Source organism: Aquarana catesbeiana, linkage group LG05 (assembly GCF_042186555.1).
Source record: "Aquarana catesbeiana isolate 2022-GZ linkage group LG05, ASM4218655v1, whole genome shotgun sequence".
NCBI lineage: Eukaryota > Metazoa > Chordata > Amphibia > Anura > Ranidae > Aquarana > Aquarana catesbeiana.
This window is the reverse complement of record NC_133328.1, coordinates 515554693-515572038: the sequence shown is the minus strand read 5'-3', so window position 1 is coordinate 515572038 and position 17346 is coordinate 515554693. Positions and strand designations below refer to the sequence as shown.

At 43.2% G+C, this 17346-nt stretch overlaps 1 protein-coding gene across 1 annotated transcript in view; it reads left to right on the top strand.

The window, feature by feature from the left end:
- Nucleotides 1-17346, top strand: part of NSMAF (neutral sphingomyelinase activation associated factor) — a 205431-nt gene that overhangs the window by 112710 nt on the left and 75375 nt on the right. Inside the window, exons 13-19 of the mRNA XM_073631669.1 lie at nucleotides 3476-3652; nucleotides 3897-3976; nucleotides 7924-8014; nucleotides 13509-13572; nucleotides 14215-14266; nucleotides 14342-14462; nucleotides 16150-16281. Of these exons, the coding sequence (XP_073487770.1) occupies nucleotides 3476-3652; nucleotides 3897-3976; nucleotides 7924-8014; nucleotides 13509-13572; nucleotides 14215-14266; nucleotides 14342-14462; nucleotides 16150-16281 (717 nt within the window). The remainder of the gene's footprint in view (nucleotides 1-3475; nucleotides 3653-3896; nucleotides 3977-7923; nucleotides 8015-13508; nucleotides 13573-14214; nucleotides 14267-14341; nucleotides 14463-16149; nucleotides 16282-17346) is intronic.

Genomic DNA, 17346 nt, shown 5'->3' with positions numbered 1-17346 from the left:
TCACTGACACCAACAGGGGGGCACCATTCCTTTCACTGACACCAACAGGGGGAACCGTTCATTTCACTGACACCAACAGGGGGAACCGTTCCTTTCACTGACACCAACAGGGGGAACCGTTCCTTTCACTGACACCAACAGGGGGAACCGTTCCTTTCACTGACACCAACAGGGGGGACCGTTCCTTTCACTGACACCAACAGGGGGAACCGTTCCTTTCACTGACACCAACAGGGGGGCACCATTCCTTTCACTGACACCAACAGGGGGGTACCATTCCTTTCACTGACACCAACAGGGGGGTACCATTCCTTTCACTGCCATCAACAGGGGGGCACCGTTCCTTTCACTGCCGCCAACAGGGGGGCACCGTTCCTTTCACTGCCGCCAACAGGGGGGCACCTTTCCTTTCACTGCCGTCAACAGGGGGGCACCGTTCCTTTCACTGCCGCCAACATGGGGGCTCCGTTCCTTTCACTGCCGCCAACATGGGGGCTCCGTTCCTTTCACTGCCGCCAACAGGGGGGCACCATTCCTTTCACTGACACCAACAGGGGGGTACCATTCCTTTCACTGACACCAACAGGGGGGTACCATTCCTTTCACTGCCGTCAACAGGGGGGCACCGTTCCTTTCACTGCCGCCAACAGGGGGGCACCGTTCCTTTCACTGCCGCCAACAGGGGGGCACCGTTCCTTTCACTGCCGTCAACAGGGGGGCACCGTTCCTTTCACTGCCGCCAACATGGGGGCTCCGTTCCTTTCACTGCCGCCAACAGGGGGGCACCGTTCCTTTCACTGCCGCCAACAGGGGGGCACCGTTCCTTTCACTGACACCAAAAAGGGGGGCGCCTTTCCTTTCACTGACACCAAAAAGGGGGGCACCTTTCCTTTCACTGACACCAAAAAGGGGGGCACCTTTCCTTTCACTGACACCAACAGAGGGAACCATTCCTTTTACTGACACCAGCAGTGAGGAACTATTCCTTTCCTTTCACTAACACAACAGTGAGGAACCATTCCTTTTACTGACACCAACGGGGGGGCACCATTCCTTTCACTGACACAAAAGTGGGGCACCATTCCTAACACTGACGCCAACAAGGAAGGCGCCATTCCTAACACTGACACCAACAGGGGGAACCATTCCTTTCACTGACTCCAACAAATATGTATTTTCCACCCACTGACACCAGTGATGGGACACTATGTCTCCTTCTACTGACTACAGACACTATATAATTTACTCCCACTGACACTGGGACTTTTTTCTAGTTCCGCTGGCTACTCTGCCCCCCAACCATATCCCCCCTCCTAATATCTAAAGAACAGTAAATCATCCCTTTGTTTAGAAAGTTTGGAGACCTATGAATTAGAGGAAGCCTCACACTGGCTGCAGCTCCTGGAGATGATTAGTCTGCAAAGCTATAAAAAAATGTAAATAGTTCTTTAAAAATGATCAGGATTATAACCTGTTAAAATATAAACTTGTATTTCTTCCCTTTTTTGTCCATTTGTCAGCTTATAATAAAAAAAAATGGAACTTGGTATGTATTAAAAACAGTATACCAAATAAAAGCCTTATGAATCATTAAAAAGGGTAAAAATTATATAGGTGGGCAAACTAGTCATAGGGTTAACTGACGCATTGGGGTTGATGTACTAAAACTGGAGAGTACAAATTCTGGTGCAGCTGTGCAAAGAAACCAATCGGCTTCCAGGATTTTTGTCAAAGCTTAATTGAACAAGCTGAAGTTATAAGCTGATTACCTACCATGCACAGCTTCACCAGATTTTGCACTCTCCAGTTTTAGTAAATCAACCCCTTTGTGACTGTCTAAATTTGACCTGGGATTCCAGCTTGATTTATTATTGTTGTATTCAACAAAATTGAAATGAACATAAAATTACTTACTGCGTTCTGCGACCTGCTTTTGGGGTGGTGTTAACTTTTAATTGATCTGCAGCGGATCGCACGAACATTGTTTAATTGCGATGCGAGAAATGCAGCGATTCCCTGTGCATTTCCCGCATCGTATCAGTGTGAACCGACCCTTAAAGCTGCTTGGGGACGGTCACAAATGAGTACGATATTAATGGTAGCTGTTGGGGGAACTGCATATATTGCTGTGGTGGCAGGAGCTGCATCTATTAATGCAAAGCCTCATTGTTACTGGTTCCTAATTTTATAGAACTGACCTCAGAATTTACTTAGATATGACTGAGTCTGGCTGCCTCAACTGAATGTACAAAGTAAGCTGAAAATACAATGCCTTGAAATAGTATTCATACCTCTTAAAATGTTCCACATTTTGTCATGTTACAACCAAAAATGTAAATGTATTTTATGTGATAAACCAACACAAAGTAGCACATAATTGGCAGAAGCGGAAGGAAAATGATAAATGATTTTCTAAATTTTTTACAAATAAATATCTTAAAAGTGTGGCGTGCGTTTGTATTCAGCCCCCCTGAGTCAATACTTTGTAGAACCTCCTTTCGCTGCAAAAAAGTAACATTTTGGTCTCATCTGACCAATGCAAACTACAAACGGGACTTCTTACTTTCTCTCAACAATGGCTTTCTTCTTGCCACCCTTCCATAGGACAGATTTGTGGAGAGCACGACTAATAGGTGTGGACAGATTCTCCTACCTGAGCTGTGGATCTCTGCAGCTCCCCAGTTACCATGGGCCTCTTGGCTGCTTCTCTGATGAATGCTCTCTTTGCCCGGCCTGTCAGTTTAGGTGGACAGCCATGTCCTGGTAGGTTTGCAGTTGTGCCATATTCTTTCCATTTTCCGATGATAGATTGAACAGTGCTCCGTGAGATTTTCAAAGCTTGGGATATTTGTTTATAACCTAACCCTGCTTTAAACTTCACAACTTTATCCCTGATCTGTCTGGTGTGTTCCTTGGCCTTCATGATGCTGTTTGTCCACTAAGGTTCTCTAACAAACCTCTGAGGGCTTCACAGAACAGCTGCATTTATACTGAGATTAAATTACACACAGGTGGACTCTATTTACTAATTAGGTGACCACTGAAGGCAATTGGTTCCACTAGATTTTAGTTTAGGGGTATCAGAGTAAAGGGGGCTGAATACAAATGCACCCGCACTTTTAAGATATTTATTTGTAAAAAAAATTGAAAACCATTTATCATTTTCCTTCCACTTCACAATTATGTGCTACTTTGTGTCGGTCTATCACATACAATCCCAATAAAATACATTTACGTTTTTGGTTGTAAGATGACAAAATGTGGAAAATGTCAAGGGGTATGAATACTTTTTCAAGACACTGTAATATGTTCTACTCCTAATTTAAAGGTTGCAACATAGGATTATCCAGTGTTTAAATAAAGCACCGGAAACATATGTATGAATGACCTTTTGTTTTCATTGCCTTGAGTTAAGAAAATGGTGCTTAGGGTAGATGACATTCAAGATAATGGCCTTGTCTCATGTTTCCTGCAGAAAATCACATGACTGAGCATACTGCAGACAGCTACATGCTCCAGTGGCAGATGGGACATATCTCCAATTACCAGTATCTGTTACATCTCAATTACCTGGCAGACCGAAGCTGCAACGATCTCTCCCAGTATCCTGTGTTTCCTTGGATCATTGCAGACTATACAAGTTCTGAGCTAGGTATGAGCCAGTGCTTTTTCCTTTTTGGAACCTGTGTCCTAGTTGTTTATCAGCATGCGTCATTTGAACTCATATAGTGTGCTTTGCCTACCATTCACATGTAAATGTCTAGAAATATATTCTTATATAGGATTTATATAGCGCCAACAGTTTGTGCAGTGCTGTACAACATGAGGGCAGACAATACAGTTACAATACGATATCACAAGCTTTATTTGTGTTTTTTTGTTTTGTTTTTTTGAAGATTTATCGGATCCTCAAACCTTCCGGGATCTGAGTAAACCAGTTGGAGCTTTAAATAAAGGCAGACTTGAAAGGCTGTTGGTATGTAAAAAAAAAAAAAATGTTCGCTAATATACCTACTTTAATGGAAAGCAGGATATTTTTTATTAAAGTGATAATAAAGGCAATTTTTTTTCATTTTTTAATAGCAAACATCTTCTACTTACTTGCTCTGTGTAATGGTTTTGCTGCCATGATCCTCCTCTTCTCGGGTCCCCCACCGATGCTTCTGGCCCCTCCCTCCTGCCAAGTGCCCCAGAGCAAGCAACTTGCAATGGGGGCACCTAATCAAGCTTGCTCCCGAGTCGCTGCTCTGTGTGTCCATGCACACACAAAACTGTGGGCTTGGCACGCTGCCCCCTCTTTTCTCATTGGCTCCCTGGCAGTGATCTCCGCCAATGAGAAAGGAGCATCCCCAGAGAGCTGAGACTCGTGCACATTGCTGGATTGTGATGTGGCTAAGGTAAGTATTCGGGGGGGTGGTTGGCTGCTGCACAAAGAAGGTTTTTTACCTTCAATGCATAGAATGCATGAAGGTGAAAAAACCCTTGAACCTTTAGAACCACTTTAAGCACGGGTCCTTCTTTAAAGGGACACTCGGCATAAATTGTATATGTTTTAGGAAGTGGTTTCCATTAAGAGGACTATATTTGCACCAATGTGTAGAAGTTTTAATTGATTATAACGGCACGTTCAAAATAAAGGCTGTTTAATTTAATGGGTGGCCATCTATTTCAGCACAGTAACACAATGGCAGAAAACGGCTGTCATTTTGGTGCCTCCTTTTTGGTTGCATTGTCAATTCATGAATAACAATAGGCTATGAAGCAAAGTTACATAAATGTACAGGTGTGGGTGCTTTTGCATGCGTAGCTATCAATGCCTGCTATATTTGAAGCTTTTCATATTATATATATATTTGCTTTGAGTACATTATATGTGAACAAGTTTAAGGAAATCTATCTAATGGACAATTCATACTTTACCTACAGTGGAAACCATATTAAATGAGCAGCTGAATGCATAGTCAAGATAAATATGTTCTGTAAAAGTCAAGTTTCGTTGTGTCTTCACCACCACCTAAGCTTCATTATTGTTCAATGATGGCAACTCTACTACCTAAGGAGTCACTGTAATCAAGAAACATTTCTCAGGCTGCTCGCATCAATAAAATGTTTCACTTTAACAATTACTGATGCCGCCCTTGCTATAGCAATTCATTATACTTTTTGTCAGTACCAGCCCTGTAGTAGTCTTTAAAGGCTATGTACACCTTTTACAACAAAAGAAATAATAAGTGCACTTTTTTTTTTTTTTTTGCAGGTTAAAAAATGTGCATTTATTTTTTATTTTTTTAAACATGCAAAGTATTGCACGTGTGAATAGCAGATCGTGGGTGCAATTTCATGCTCCTGAACACACTCCCCAGCTTTCAGCCTGTACCTCTTTACAGGCTGTAAGCTGGAGGGAGTATGAATGCATTACGAGCGTGATAATCAGCACACTCGCGGTCATTTCAAACTACAAGGACTTCTTTTCTAATTCCCAGATTCCTGTGAATGAATAACAAGGCTGTGCGTGCAGAACCTGGCACAGCTAAGCCCTGTTCAAAATACGACAGCATGTTCAGGGGGAGAACCTCCCACACCCCCTGTCACAGAGAGGAGGGGGTTTGCTGAATATGCTACACCCGTGTAGAATGGTGAACTTCTCCTTTAACCTCTCACCCTTACATACACCTGCACTGTTCCCTCCCTCCACAAGGGTGTCTAGCTGCTGCCTGTAAAGCCTCCATGGCTCTGTGAGTGACAGCAGGAAACGGTGTGAACCTTCTCTTCTGAGCATTGGAACTCAATGCCATCACTGATAAATATGCAGACTAGGGCTGAAACAACTAATCGATTAATTGACAACGAATCGATTATGAAATTAATCGATTACTATTTTCATAATCGACTAATCGGTCAGCTGATTAGTTGGCCTACATACAGAATGCATTATTTGTTTACATATCAGGAAATACAGTGCAGCACACATACAGCTCAGTACACCGTCCATACGTGTCAGTAAGTGCCTGAGAACTTGTGAATGTGTGAGGAGCAATGCCTCATGGGACATGTAGTCCTGGGCACGAAGTGAGTGGTTCTAAAGGCAGAAGTTTTCTTTACCTTGCTATTGGGGCACTCTATACTGTACTTAACGCACAGCAAAAAGCGCCGTAGAAACAGATCAAAAGCTAACTGCATAGGTGTGTACCGGGGTTTATGTTGGCCACATGGATCAATTTTCAGACGAGAATATTCATATAAAAAATCTTTGTACGTTCGCTGAATGAAAGAATGTTGTTTGAAATTTTCACTTGCTTTTAACATTCTGTTTTAAAATGATTGTCATTTCTGAACGAAAACCACATACACTGTCTGAAAATTCTTTTGACCAAGAAGTTTTCTATTATTTCTAAATTTTCCCGTCACTGTGGTTGAAAACGATCGTCGATTTAACCCCACTAACGATTCGAAAATCGAACGAACGTTCTTAAAATGTCATTTTTTTTTTTTTAAGGAAGACGTTGTTTTTGTATGACCAGCATATAATATATATTACAGTTCTGTTTGAAAATCTACAAAACAGTCTAACTTTTTTTTTTCTTTAAATAAGAAAAGATCCGTGTCTGATGATATTTATCAGATTCAACCTCTAATAGTATATACATTATATATCTCCTCAAATAGTATATACAGTATATCTCTTCTGCCTGTTATGAGTGGATTAGAGATTTTGCTCTCTAACCATATAGTTAGTTATTTATATTTACCACTGCATATAGATATTTAAGAATAAATTGACTTTTTTCTAAACTTTACATATTAACTAAATTATGCACTACACTTTTAGGGCTCTTTCACACGGGGCGGATCAGTGATGATCCGCCCCGTGAACACCCGCTTGCTCAGCGGGGATCGCTCCGCCGATCCCCGCTGAGCAGGAAAATGACAGGACCTATGGGGGATCGGGTGACGACGGACCGTAGAGTCCGTCGTCATCCGATCACGGATGGAAAAGTAGGATTTTCCTCCGTTACACTGTTCGGATTGGAGCGGGTCGGATGTCAGCGGACATGTCACCGCTGACATCCAACGCTCCATAGGGATACATGTATGTCCGTTTTTCATCCGAAGACGGAAGGATGAAAAACGGACATACAGATGCTCTGTGTGAAAGAGCCCTAAAGGTTATTAACTTATTAATCGAAACAATAGTCGGCTAACTAATCGATTATGAAAATGATCGTTAGCTGTCGCCCTAATGCAGACGCTTTCCTGCAGGAACCTGCCACAGGAAACACTCCTAAAAGTCTGAATACAACTGCAGGGCTATTGCTGATAAAAGGCCTAAGGTGCCTTTCACACTTGTGCGACTTGGGACTGCAAAGTCGCATGACAAGTCGTACCCCCTGATTTCTAATGAGCACCGTTCATATCTGTGCGACTTCAAGTCACAGTGACGTCAAAGTAGTCCCTGCACTACTTTGGTCCGACATTGTCGCGCTACTTTCAGGTCATACAAGTGTGAAAGGGGCCTAAAGATTGCCATAGCTGTAAGAGGCATATTTAAAAGCAGTAAATGTAAGTTTCACCAGGCATTCACTGCAGGTGAATCTTCTGGTGAAGAAGTTTTTAATGTCCATTGAATGATTCATTACAAGTGAACACTGGATGAATATCACATTCACTGTCCCAAGAGTCTATTAAACATTTTATATATTTTAGCAGGCCTGTAAAATGTTACTTGGTGATGGTGTCTTTTTAAAAAACTAATAGAGATACTCAAGAGGTAGAAGGGGGCAGAGCCAGGCTTGACTTTTCTTGATATTTTGAGAAACCTTTTTTTTTCTATTCAGTACTTTATATAATCTATATTATCATTTACCTTTTTATAATATTTTTTTTTTCTTTTTTTCTTTTTTTTTTTTTTTTTATGTTTAACAGAAGCGTTATCATGAAATGCCCGATCCAAAGTTTATATATGGAAGCCACTATTCCTCGCCAGGATATGTTTTGTTCTACCTAGTGCGAGTTGGTAAGGCTATACGATTAAAATTGAAAAAAATTTAGACCTTGTGCTAGATATGTAATGGTAAGTCATTTAAAACTAGGGCCACAATATGCTCACCAGTAACTTTACAGGTATCTGCTTCTTTTAGTTTCTGTGTAGCTCATTTGTGTTTCCCTCCGAAGGCTCCCCTATTTCCTCAAGTTCTTTGGGCTGCACTTGCCACAATAAGACCCCTTTCACACCGGGACGGCGGGTCCATTAGCAGTTAAAGCACCGCTAGATTTAGTGGCGCTTTACCGCTGTCATAGCGGCCCTTTTCAGCCGCTAGCGGGACGCTTTTTACCCCCCGCTAGCGGCCAAGGAAAGGGTTAATAGGGCCCGTTTAGCAGAGCTGTCGAAGCGCTTTGCAGGTGCTTCGTCAGCGCTGCCTATTCATTTCAAAGGGCAGGGGCGGTGGAGGAGCGCTGTATAAACCGCTCCCGCACCGCCCCAAAGATGCTGCTTGCAGGCCTTTTTTTTCTGTCCTGCAAGTGCACCGCCACAGTGTGAAAGCACTTGGGTGGCTTGAGAGGCAATTTTCAGGAGCTTTACAGGTGCCTGAAAAGTGCCCCAGTGTGAAAGGGATCTAAAGAGGAACTCATCTAGTTTAGATAGCAAAATAATAAATTTCATCCTTCCTTCCTTCTTTTTTCTTTTGTACTTCAGTGCTGCTGACCACAGCCACTTTCTGATGGTGATATTGACAGAACCTGCCTGTGTAATCAGCATCAGTACAACCGCATACAGTCTCCACTGGAAGTGCGTGTGACAGGGAGACAATATAGGAGAACAGTTGGAAAGCAGGGACAGAGTGTTATCACCCCATGACAGGAAGTGCCTGAATAAGGCACACCACCAGGTGTTATTGTTATAAAAGCTGTCGATTTAAAGCCTAAATCTAGTTTATCATAAATGTACACAAATTAAGTCAGGGTGGCTCAACATATTCAGTAATAATTGTATTAAATGTTTAACCTCCCACTACAACCGCAGCAGAAGTTTTCAATGCTCAGTAGTACACTCTAGTGAGACCACCAATCTGTGTAAGAGCAATGGTTTCTCTATACTGGTCTGACACGTCTAGTGGTTTCTCTACAGTGGTCTGACACGCCTAATGGTTTATAGTGGTCTGACATGCACAGTTGTTTATAGTGGTCTGACATGCCCAGTGGTTTCTTTATAGTGGTCTGACATGCCCAGTGGTTTCTTTATAGTGGTCTGACATGCCCAGTGGTTTCTTTATAGTGGTCTGACATGCCCAGTGGTTTCTTTATAGTGGTCTGACATGCCCAGTGGTTTCTTTATAGTGGTCTGACATGCCCAGTGGTTTCTCTATAGTGGTCTGACATGCCCAGTGGTTTCTCTATAGTGGTCTGACATGCCCAGTGGTTTCTCTATAGTGTATGAAAATATTTGCACTATACCGAAGGGAAGGTAAGTGCTGAGTGCCACATGGAAAGAGCCCAGGGAAATAATACCGCAGATAATTGTTATATTTAAATAATTTATTAACCACTTAAAGACCAGCCTCGTTTTGGATTTTAGGTGTTTACATGTTTAAAACAGGTTTTTTTGCTAGAAAATTACTTAGAACCCCCAAACATTATATATTGTTTTTTTTCTAACACCCTAGAGAATAAAATGGCGGTCATTGCAATACTTTTTTTTGCACCGTATTTGCGCAGCGGTCTTATAAGCGCACTTTTTTTGGAAAAAAATCACTTTTTTGAATAAAAAAATAAGACAACAGTAAAGTTAGCCCAATTTTTTTTTTATATTGTGAAAGATAATGTTATGCCAAGTAAATTGATACCCAACATGTCACGCTTCAAAATTGCGCCCGCTCGTGGAATAGCGTCAAACTTTTACCCTTAAAAATCTCCATAGGCGACGTTTAAAAAAATTCTACAGGTTGCATGTTTTGTGCTACAGAGGAGGTCTAGGGCTAGAATTATTGCTCTCGCAATACCGGTCGCGGCGATACCTCACATGTGTGGTTTGACCACCGTTTTCATATGCGGGCGCTACTCACGTATGCGTTCGCTTCTGTGCGCGAGCTCGTCGGGACAGGGCGCTTTAAATTTTTTTTTTTTTTTATTATTTATTTTACTTTATTTTATTTATTTTTTCACTGTTTTAAAAAAAAAAAAATTTGGATCACTTTTATTCCTATTACAAGGAATGTAAACATCCCTTGTAATAGAAAAAAGCATGACAGGTCCTCTTAAATATGAGATCTGGGGTCAAAAAGTCCTCAGATCTCATATTTAGACTAAAATGCAAAAAAAAAAAAAAAAAAAGTCGTTTAAAAAAAATGACACAAAAAAAATTGTGCCTTTAAGAGAAGTGGGCGGAGCCGTCGTAATGAAGTCGCTCCGGCCGTCACATGGTATAGAGACGGGTGGGGGCCATCTTGGCCTCACTCGTCTCAGTACCTCGGCGGTGACAGGTCCCGATCTCCTCCGCCGCTACCGACGGCTCCGGTAAGCGGCGGAGGGTGCGGGAGAGCGGCGGGAGGGGGGGTGGCACCTCTCCCGCCGCCGATAACGGTGATCTCGCGGCGAACCCGCCGCTGAGACCACCATTATCGTGTACAGAACCGCTCACTGTAAAGATGGATATCTCGGTTGTGGCAGCAGCTGCTGCCGTTACCGAGATATCCATCTTTAAAAAAATGACGTATATATACAGTGAGCGGTCGTGAAGTGGTTAATAGTATGAAAAAAAGTATACCAAATACCATAAAAAAATGACAATTGAACAAAAATCCTACACCTAACATCATATAGACAATGTTGTCAGGGACCAAGGACAAACACACATAGAACAAACAACAAAGCAACAGACAAAACCCAAGCAACTATGTATAACATCAAAGCACTATAGTAAAAATAAAGTTCCAATTGGCATTAGCTGTACCACCAGGCAGGCAGTCCTATTGGTAAAAAAAATACAAGCAACGGCCGTTGCAGAAAATGTAAACAAGGAACCAAAAAGAAGCACCAGATAGTGGCTGAAAAGCATACCGCTATTGTGGAACAATCCTGGGGATAAGGGAAGGCCTAAGTACAGGAGAAAAGGGCTGCGTATCCACAGATACTATGGCGTCCAACTGAATGATTAATGACTATTGACCAAACAAACCACCTGTATGTAGCCTGTCAGTGTTCCTGGGGAGACAGAGGTGGATGGTAGTTCCCGGATGGTTAAAAAGTGATCACAATGAGATGGATGCAGAGATTCAATCAGCAAATGAAATGCATAATTATGTAACTCACTGTCAGCAAAAAGTTGTAAAGGCAGCACTGTGCAGAATAGCTGAACCAGCTAAACAGAGCTTCGGTGCTTTCGCTCCAAGGCTAGATTGCCAATCACGTTCCTCCAGAGGCAGTTCACTAACGGAGTGTGGAGAGCAGGGGGATCTTTGACCGAAATGGCTGGCGGGCCGCAGCTGCTGCACACGTACACAGCTCCCGTGTTCCACTGTTCCCAGAGCGCAGTCCGCGCCATGGATTGGTGCGAAAGCGAGGCGGTGGTATCGGCTGGATGCTTGGGAAGGTGTCTGACACTCAGAGGAGTGACGTCAATGCGTTTCACTGGGTAACCCCAGCTTCTTCAGTCTGCACTCTGGGAACAGTGGAACACAGTGGAATTCATTGGATGCCATAGTACATGCAGCCCTTTTCTCCTGTCCTTTGCCCTCCCTTATCCCCAGGATTAATCCACAATAGCGGTATCCTTTTCAGCCACGGTCTGGCGCTTCTTTTTGGTTCTTTCTTTACATTTTTTGCAACGGCTGTTGCTTGTATTTTTTACCAATAGGACTGCCTGCCTGGTGGTACAGCGACTGCCAATTGACACTTTACTATAGTACTTTGATGTTATACATAGTTGCTTGGGTTTTGTCTGTTGCTTTGTTTGTTTCTATATGTGTTTGTCCTTGGTCCCAGACAACATTGTCTGTATGATGTTAGGTGTAGGATTTTTGTTCAATTGTCATTTTTTATGGTATTTGGTATACTTTTTTCATACTATTAATAAATTATTTAAGTATAACAATTACCCGTGGTATTATTTCCCTGGGCTCTTTCCATGTGGCACTTCAGCACTTACCTTCGTTTGGTATAGTGCTAATTTTTTCATATGCTTCTCTTTGGCCACTGGGTCCCACTCGATTCGAGTGTGTGGATAATTACTCGGTGGTACCCCTATGTGTACCTTCAGTTAGTTGGTTCCCTACCCTTCCCCCCTTTTTTGATATATTTCACTATAGTGGTATGACATGCCCAGTGGTTTCCTCTATAGTAGTATGACATGCCCAGTGGTTTCTCTATAGTAGTTTGACATGCCCAGTGGTTTCTCTATAGTGGTATGACACACACAGTGGTTCCTTTACTGTGATCTAACAGTGGTCACACTATCTGCTGACTGCAGCACAGAAGTGTTATTATGAAACCGTAAGAGTAAGCATGTTTTTCACAGATTTTTAAATATATTTAATTGAGTTTATGCCATGTTACTAGTTTGTGTGAACCTTAATGCTTAGCACGCTTTTTTAGTTGAGTGTAGAATCTTGCCTCCTAACAATAAGTACATATAATAGTGCAACTCTTCGTAATTAATGTGCTCTTCTCAGCCCTGTAAACTAACACCAGAATGTTTCTATAGGATCTCAGATGTGCGTGCCCATATCTTACATTATCTTCTACAACTTGTAAGCAGTAGCAGTAATATGCAAATACCAACATGGACTAGTCATGCATTACTTTTGCTGTGCTGCCTTCGACAGGTCTATTGTCCAGCAAGTTGGTCCATCACACTGCTGAACTGTAGACAGCGGAGTGGGCAGAGCCAAGCACAAATTCCTTGGCTAAGTTGATATCTTTGTATTATAGTTTTCCATGTATTTTAGGTTCCCGGGTCAGTCTAGAAGATGATAGAATATGTGGAGGTACCTTTGGGTGCCTGCCTTAAAATTCTGGTGCCAGTTTACAGTGCATGAGGTTCCAATGCACTTTAAAGTGGAAGTCCAGGATTAAGCTGAATGCTGAAACCTGCTCCCACCCCCTTTCCAACACCTATTCTAACTACCCTGTAAAAGGAAGCTGTTTATAGTTATTCTGAGGGCGCTCTGGGCCAGCCACATGATCAGCTCCCAGCAGCGGCTTTAGGAGAGATGAGGGACAGCTGAAAACAGATGCCCCATAGTAAGCCTATGGGTGACGTCACTGCACAGGCATTGTAGCCAGTGTCGGCGATCTCTCTTGTCCCCGAAAGCCAGCCGCTGTGGAGATTACGTGACCGGAGCAGATCGCCCTCAGAATAAGTAAGTTTAAGTATCTTCTTTTTACAGAGTAGTTCGAATAGGATTTAGAATGTGAAAGGTAGCAGTTTTAGTCTTAGTTAGATCGATCCTCCACTTACACTTTAAGGTCTACGTTTTTGGTAAATGTCTAAAGTACCCTCCTCATTTTTCCAGCCCCAGAGTACATGCTTTGCATCCAGAATGGAAGGTACGACCACGCGGACAGGATGTTCAACAGGTGAGTATGCTGCTGGAAATAATGCTGCATATACTATATTACCAAAAGTGTCGGGACACCTGCCTTTACACGCACATGAACTTTAATGGCATCCCAATCTTAGTCCGTAGGGTTCAATCTTGAGTTGGCTTGGCCCCTTAGTTCCAGGGAAGGGTACTAAGGCATCAACATACCAAGACATTTTGGAAAATTTCATGCTCCCAACTTTTTGGGAACAGTTTGGGGATGGCCCCTTCCTGTTCCAATATGACTGCACAAAAGTGCACAAAGCAAGGTCCATAAAGACATGATTGAACAAGTTTGGGGTGGAGTCCTGACCTCAACCCGATAGAACACCTTTGGGATGAATTAGAGCGGACACTGCGAGCCAGGCCGCCTTGTTCAACGTCAGTGCCTGACCTCACAAATGCTCTTCTGGAAGAATGGTTAAACATTCCCATAGACACACTCCTAAACCTTGTGGACAGCCTTTCCAGAAGAGTTGAAGCTGTTATAGCAGCAAAGGGTGGGCTAACTCAATATGGACTAAGACTGGGATGACATTAAATTTCATGTGCATGTGAAGGCAGTTTAGTTTTTCTGCTTAATGTGCTCCATAGCGACGACATAAAGGATGTAACATATTCTACCTCTCATTGCTAGTATTGCAGAGACGTGGAGAAATTGTTTAGATGGTGTGACAGACTTCAAAGAGGTAATTCCCATTTATATTACTCTGTAGTGCACTGATTTGCTTTTTTTCTTTTCATAACTCAGTTGATATTGTTAGTTAGTTCCAGAGTTTTTTGGAAATGATGGACGTTTCCTGTTGAACAGTTTGAACCTTGAGCTGGGCAAGAGACAAGGAGGAAAGCTGGTGGATGACGTAGAGCTTCCACCATGGGCCTCAGGTAACGTCCTAATCTGTGTTCTGGCATGTACGGTATCTCACAAAAGTGAGTACACCCCTCACATTTTTGTAAATATTTTATTATATCTTTTCATGTGACAACACTGAAGAAATGACACTTTGCTACAATGTAAAGTAGTGAGTGTACAGCTTGTATAACAGTGTAAATTTGCTGTTCCCTCAAAATAACTCAACTCACAGCCATTAATGTCTAAACCGCTGGCAACAAAAGTTAAGTGAAAATGTCCATATTGGGCCCAAAGTGTCAATATTTTGTGTGGCCATCATTTTCCAGCACTCCCTTAACCCTCTTGGGCATGGAGTTCACCAGAGCTTCACAGGTTGCCACTGAAGTCCTCTTCCACTCCTCCATGACGACATCACAGAGCTGGTGGATGTTTGAGACCTTGCGCTCCTCCACCTCCCGTTTGAGGATGCCCGACAGATGCTCAATAAGGTTTAGGTCTGCAGACATGCTTGGCCAGTCTATCATCTTTACCCTCAGCTTCTTTAGCAAGGCACTGGTCCTCTTGGAGGTGTGTTTGGGGTCGTTATCATGTTGGAAAACTACCCTGCGGCCAGGTCTCCCAAAGGGAGGGGATCGTGCTCTGCAGTACATGTTGGCATTCATGGTTTCCTCAATGAACTGTAGCTCCCCAGTGCCGGCAGCACTCATGCAGCCCCAGCCCCAGACCATGACACTCCCACCACCATGCTTGACTGTAGGCAAGACCCACTTGTCTTTGTACTCCTCACCTGGTTGCCGCCACACATGCTTGACACCACCTGAACCAAATAAGTTTATCTTGGTCCCATTAGACCACAGGACATGGTTCCAACAATCCATGTCCTTAGTCTGCTTGCTTTCAGCACACTGTTTGTGGGCTTTCTTGTGCATCATCTTTAGAAGAGGCTTCCTTCTGGGACGACAGCCATGCAAAACAATTTGATGCAGTATGCGGCTTATGGTCTGAGCACTGACAGGCTGACCCCCCCACCCCTTCAACCTCTGCAGCAATGCTGGCATTACTCATACATCTGAGCACGTGCACTCAACTTCTTTGGTCAACCATGGCAAGGCCTGTTCTGAGTGGAACCTGTCTTGTTAAACCTCTGTATGTTCTTGGCCACCATGCTGCAGCTCAGTTTCAGGGTCTTGGCAATCTTCTTATAGCCTAGGCCATCTTTATGTAGAGCAACAATTCTTTTTCCCAGATCCTCAGAGAGTTCTTTGCCATGAGGTGTCTTGTTGAACTTTCAGTGACCAGTGTGATAGAGTGAGAGCGATAACACCAAATTTAACACACCTGCTCCCCATTCACACCTGAGACCTTGTAACACTAAGAAGTCACATGTTACCGGGGACTGAAAATGGCTAATTGGGCCCAATTTGGACATATTCACTTAGGAGTGTACTCACTTTTGTTTCCAGCGGTTTAGACATTAATGGCTGTGTTGAGTTATTTTGAGGGGACAGCAAATTTACACTGTTATACAAGCTGTACACTCACTACTTTACATTATAGCAAAGTGTCATTTCTTCAGTGTTGTCACATTAAGGGATATAATCAAATATTTACAAAAATGTGAGGGGTGTACTCACTTTTGTGAGATACTGTATGTGGCAGCTGTATAAACTGTGTTTGTATTATCCATGAGGCTTATACATGTCTTCATTTTCTAATTAGATCCGGAAGATTTTCTGCAGAAAAACACAGAAGCTCTGGAAAGCCAGTATGTCTCAGATCATCTCCATGAATGGATCGATTTGATATTTGGCTGTAAGCAGAGAGGAAGTGAAGCTGTTGCTGCCAGTAATGGTAGGAAGCACTTGTTTTTATGAATACATGTCAATACTTGGCTATAGGTGACTTACAAACCCTTTTACACAATAAACGTGCCATATCTGCAGAATACAGCACTCACTAGAACTCTGCCACCTTCTTATGTTTATGTGTTTAGTTTTGTAGATTTACATTTCAATCACAGCAGCCTTTCTGTTATCGTTGTGTTCTAGATGGGCAGTGGAAGCACCTGATTGATCTTTTCCAATAATACCCTATATACTCGAATATAAGTCGAGATTCTCAGCCTTTTTTTTTAGGCTGAAAGTGCCCCCCTCGACTTATACTCGAGTCACTTCCGTCTGCCTACATGATCAGCGTGTCATGCAGGCAGACGGCGGCCAGCGTGTGATAATACAGCTTGGAGGCTATTCCAGCTTTCAAAAGCCGCGCCTCCTCTTCGTCTGTGATAGGCTGAACACTCCATTTCCCAGCAGTCAGTGTACAGCCTATCATGGACATTCTCTCATCCTCGTCCGTGGTATGAGAGTGAGAGAATGTCCGTGATAGGCTGACCACTGACTGCTGGGAAATGAAGTGTTCTGCCTATCAGACGAGGAGGAGGCATGGCTTTTGAACAGTGGAATGGCCGCTGAATGGTATTATCACACGCTGATCGGAGGATGGAGATCGCCACAGGGAGGATGGAGATCGCCACAGGGAGGATGGAGATCGCCACAGGGAGGATGGAGATCGCCACAGGGAGGATGGAGATCGCCACACGGAGGCTGCACAGGGACACAGGACACATGTACAGGACACAGGACACATGTACAAGACACAGGACACATGTACAAGACACAGGACACATGCACAGGATACAGGTAGGCTGCACAGGACACATGCACAGGACACAGGGAGGCATGCAGCTGCAGATGGGCATTGTTGACCCTCTTTTTCCACTTGCAGTAGCTGCTGCATTTCTCACCCTCGTCTTATACTCGGGTCAATAAGTTTCTCCCAGTTTAGTGGTAAATTAGGGGCCTCGACTTATATTGGGGTCGACTTTTATACTCGAGTATATACGGTAAATTAAAAAAC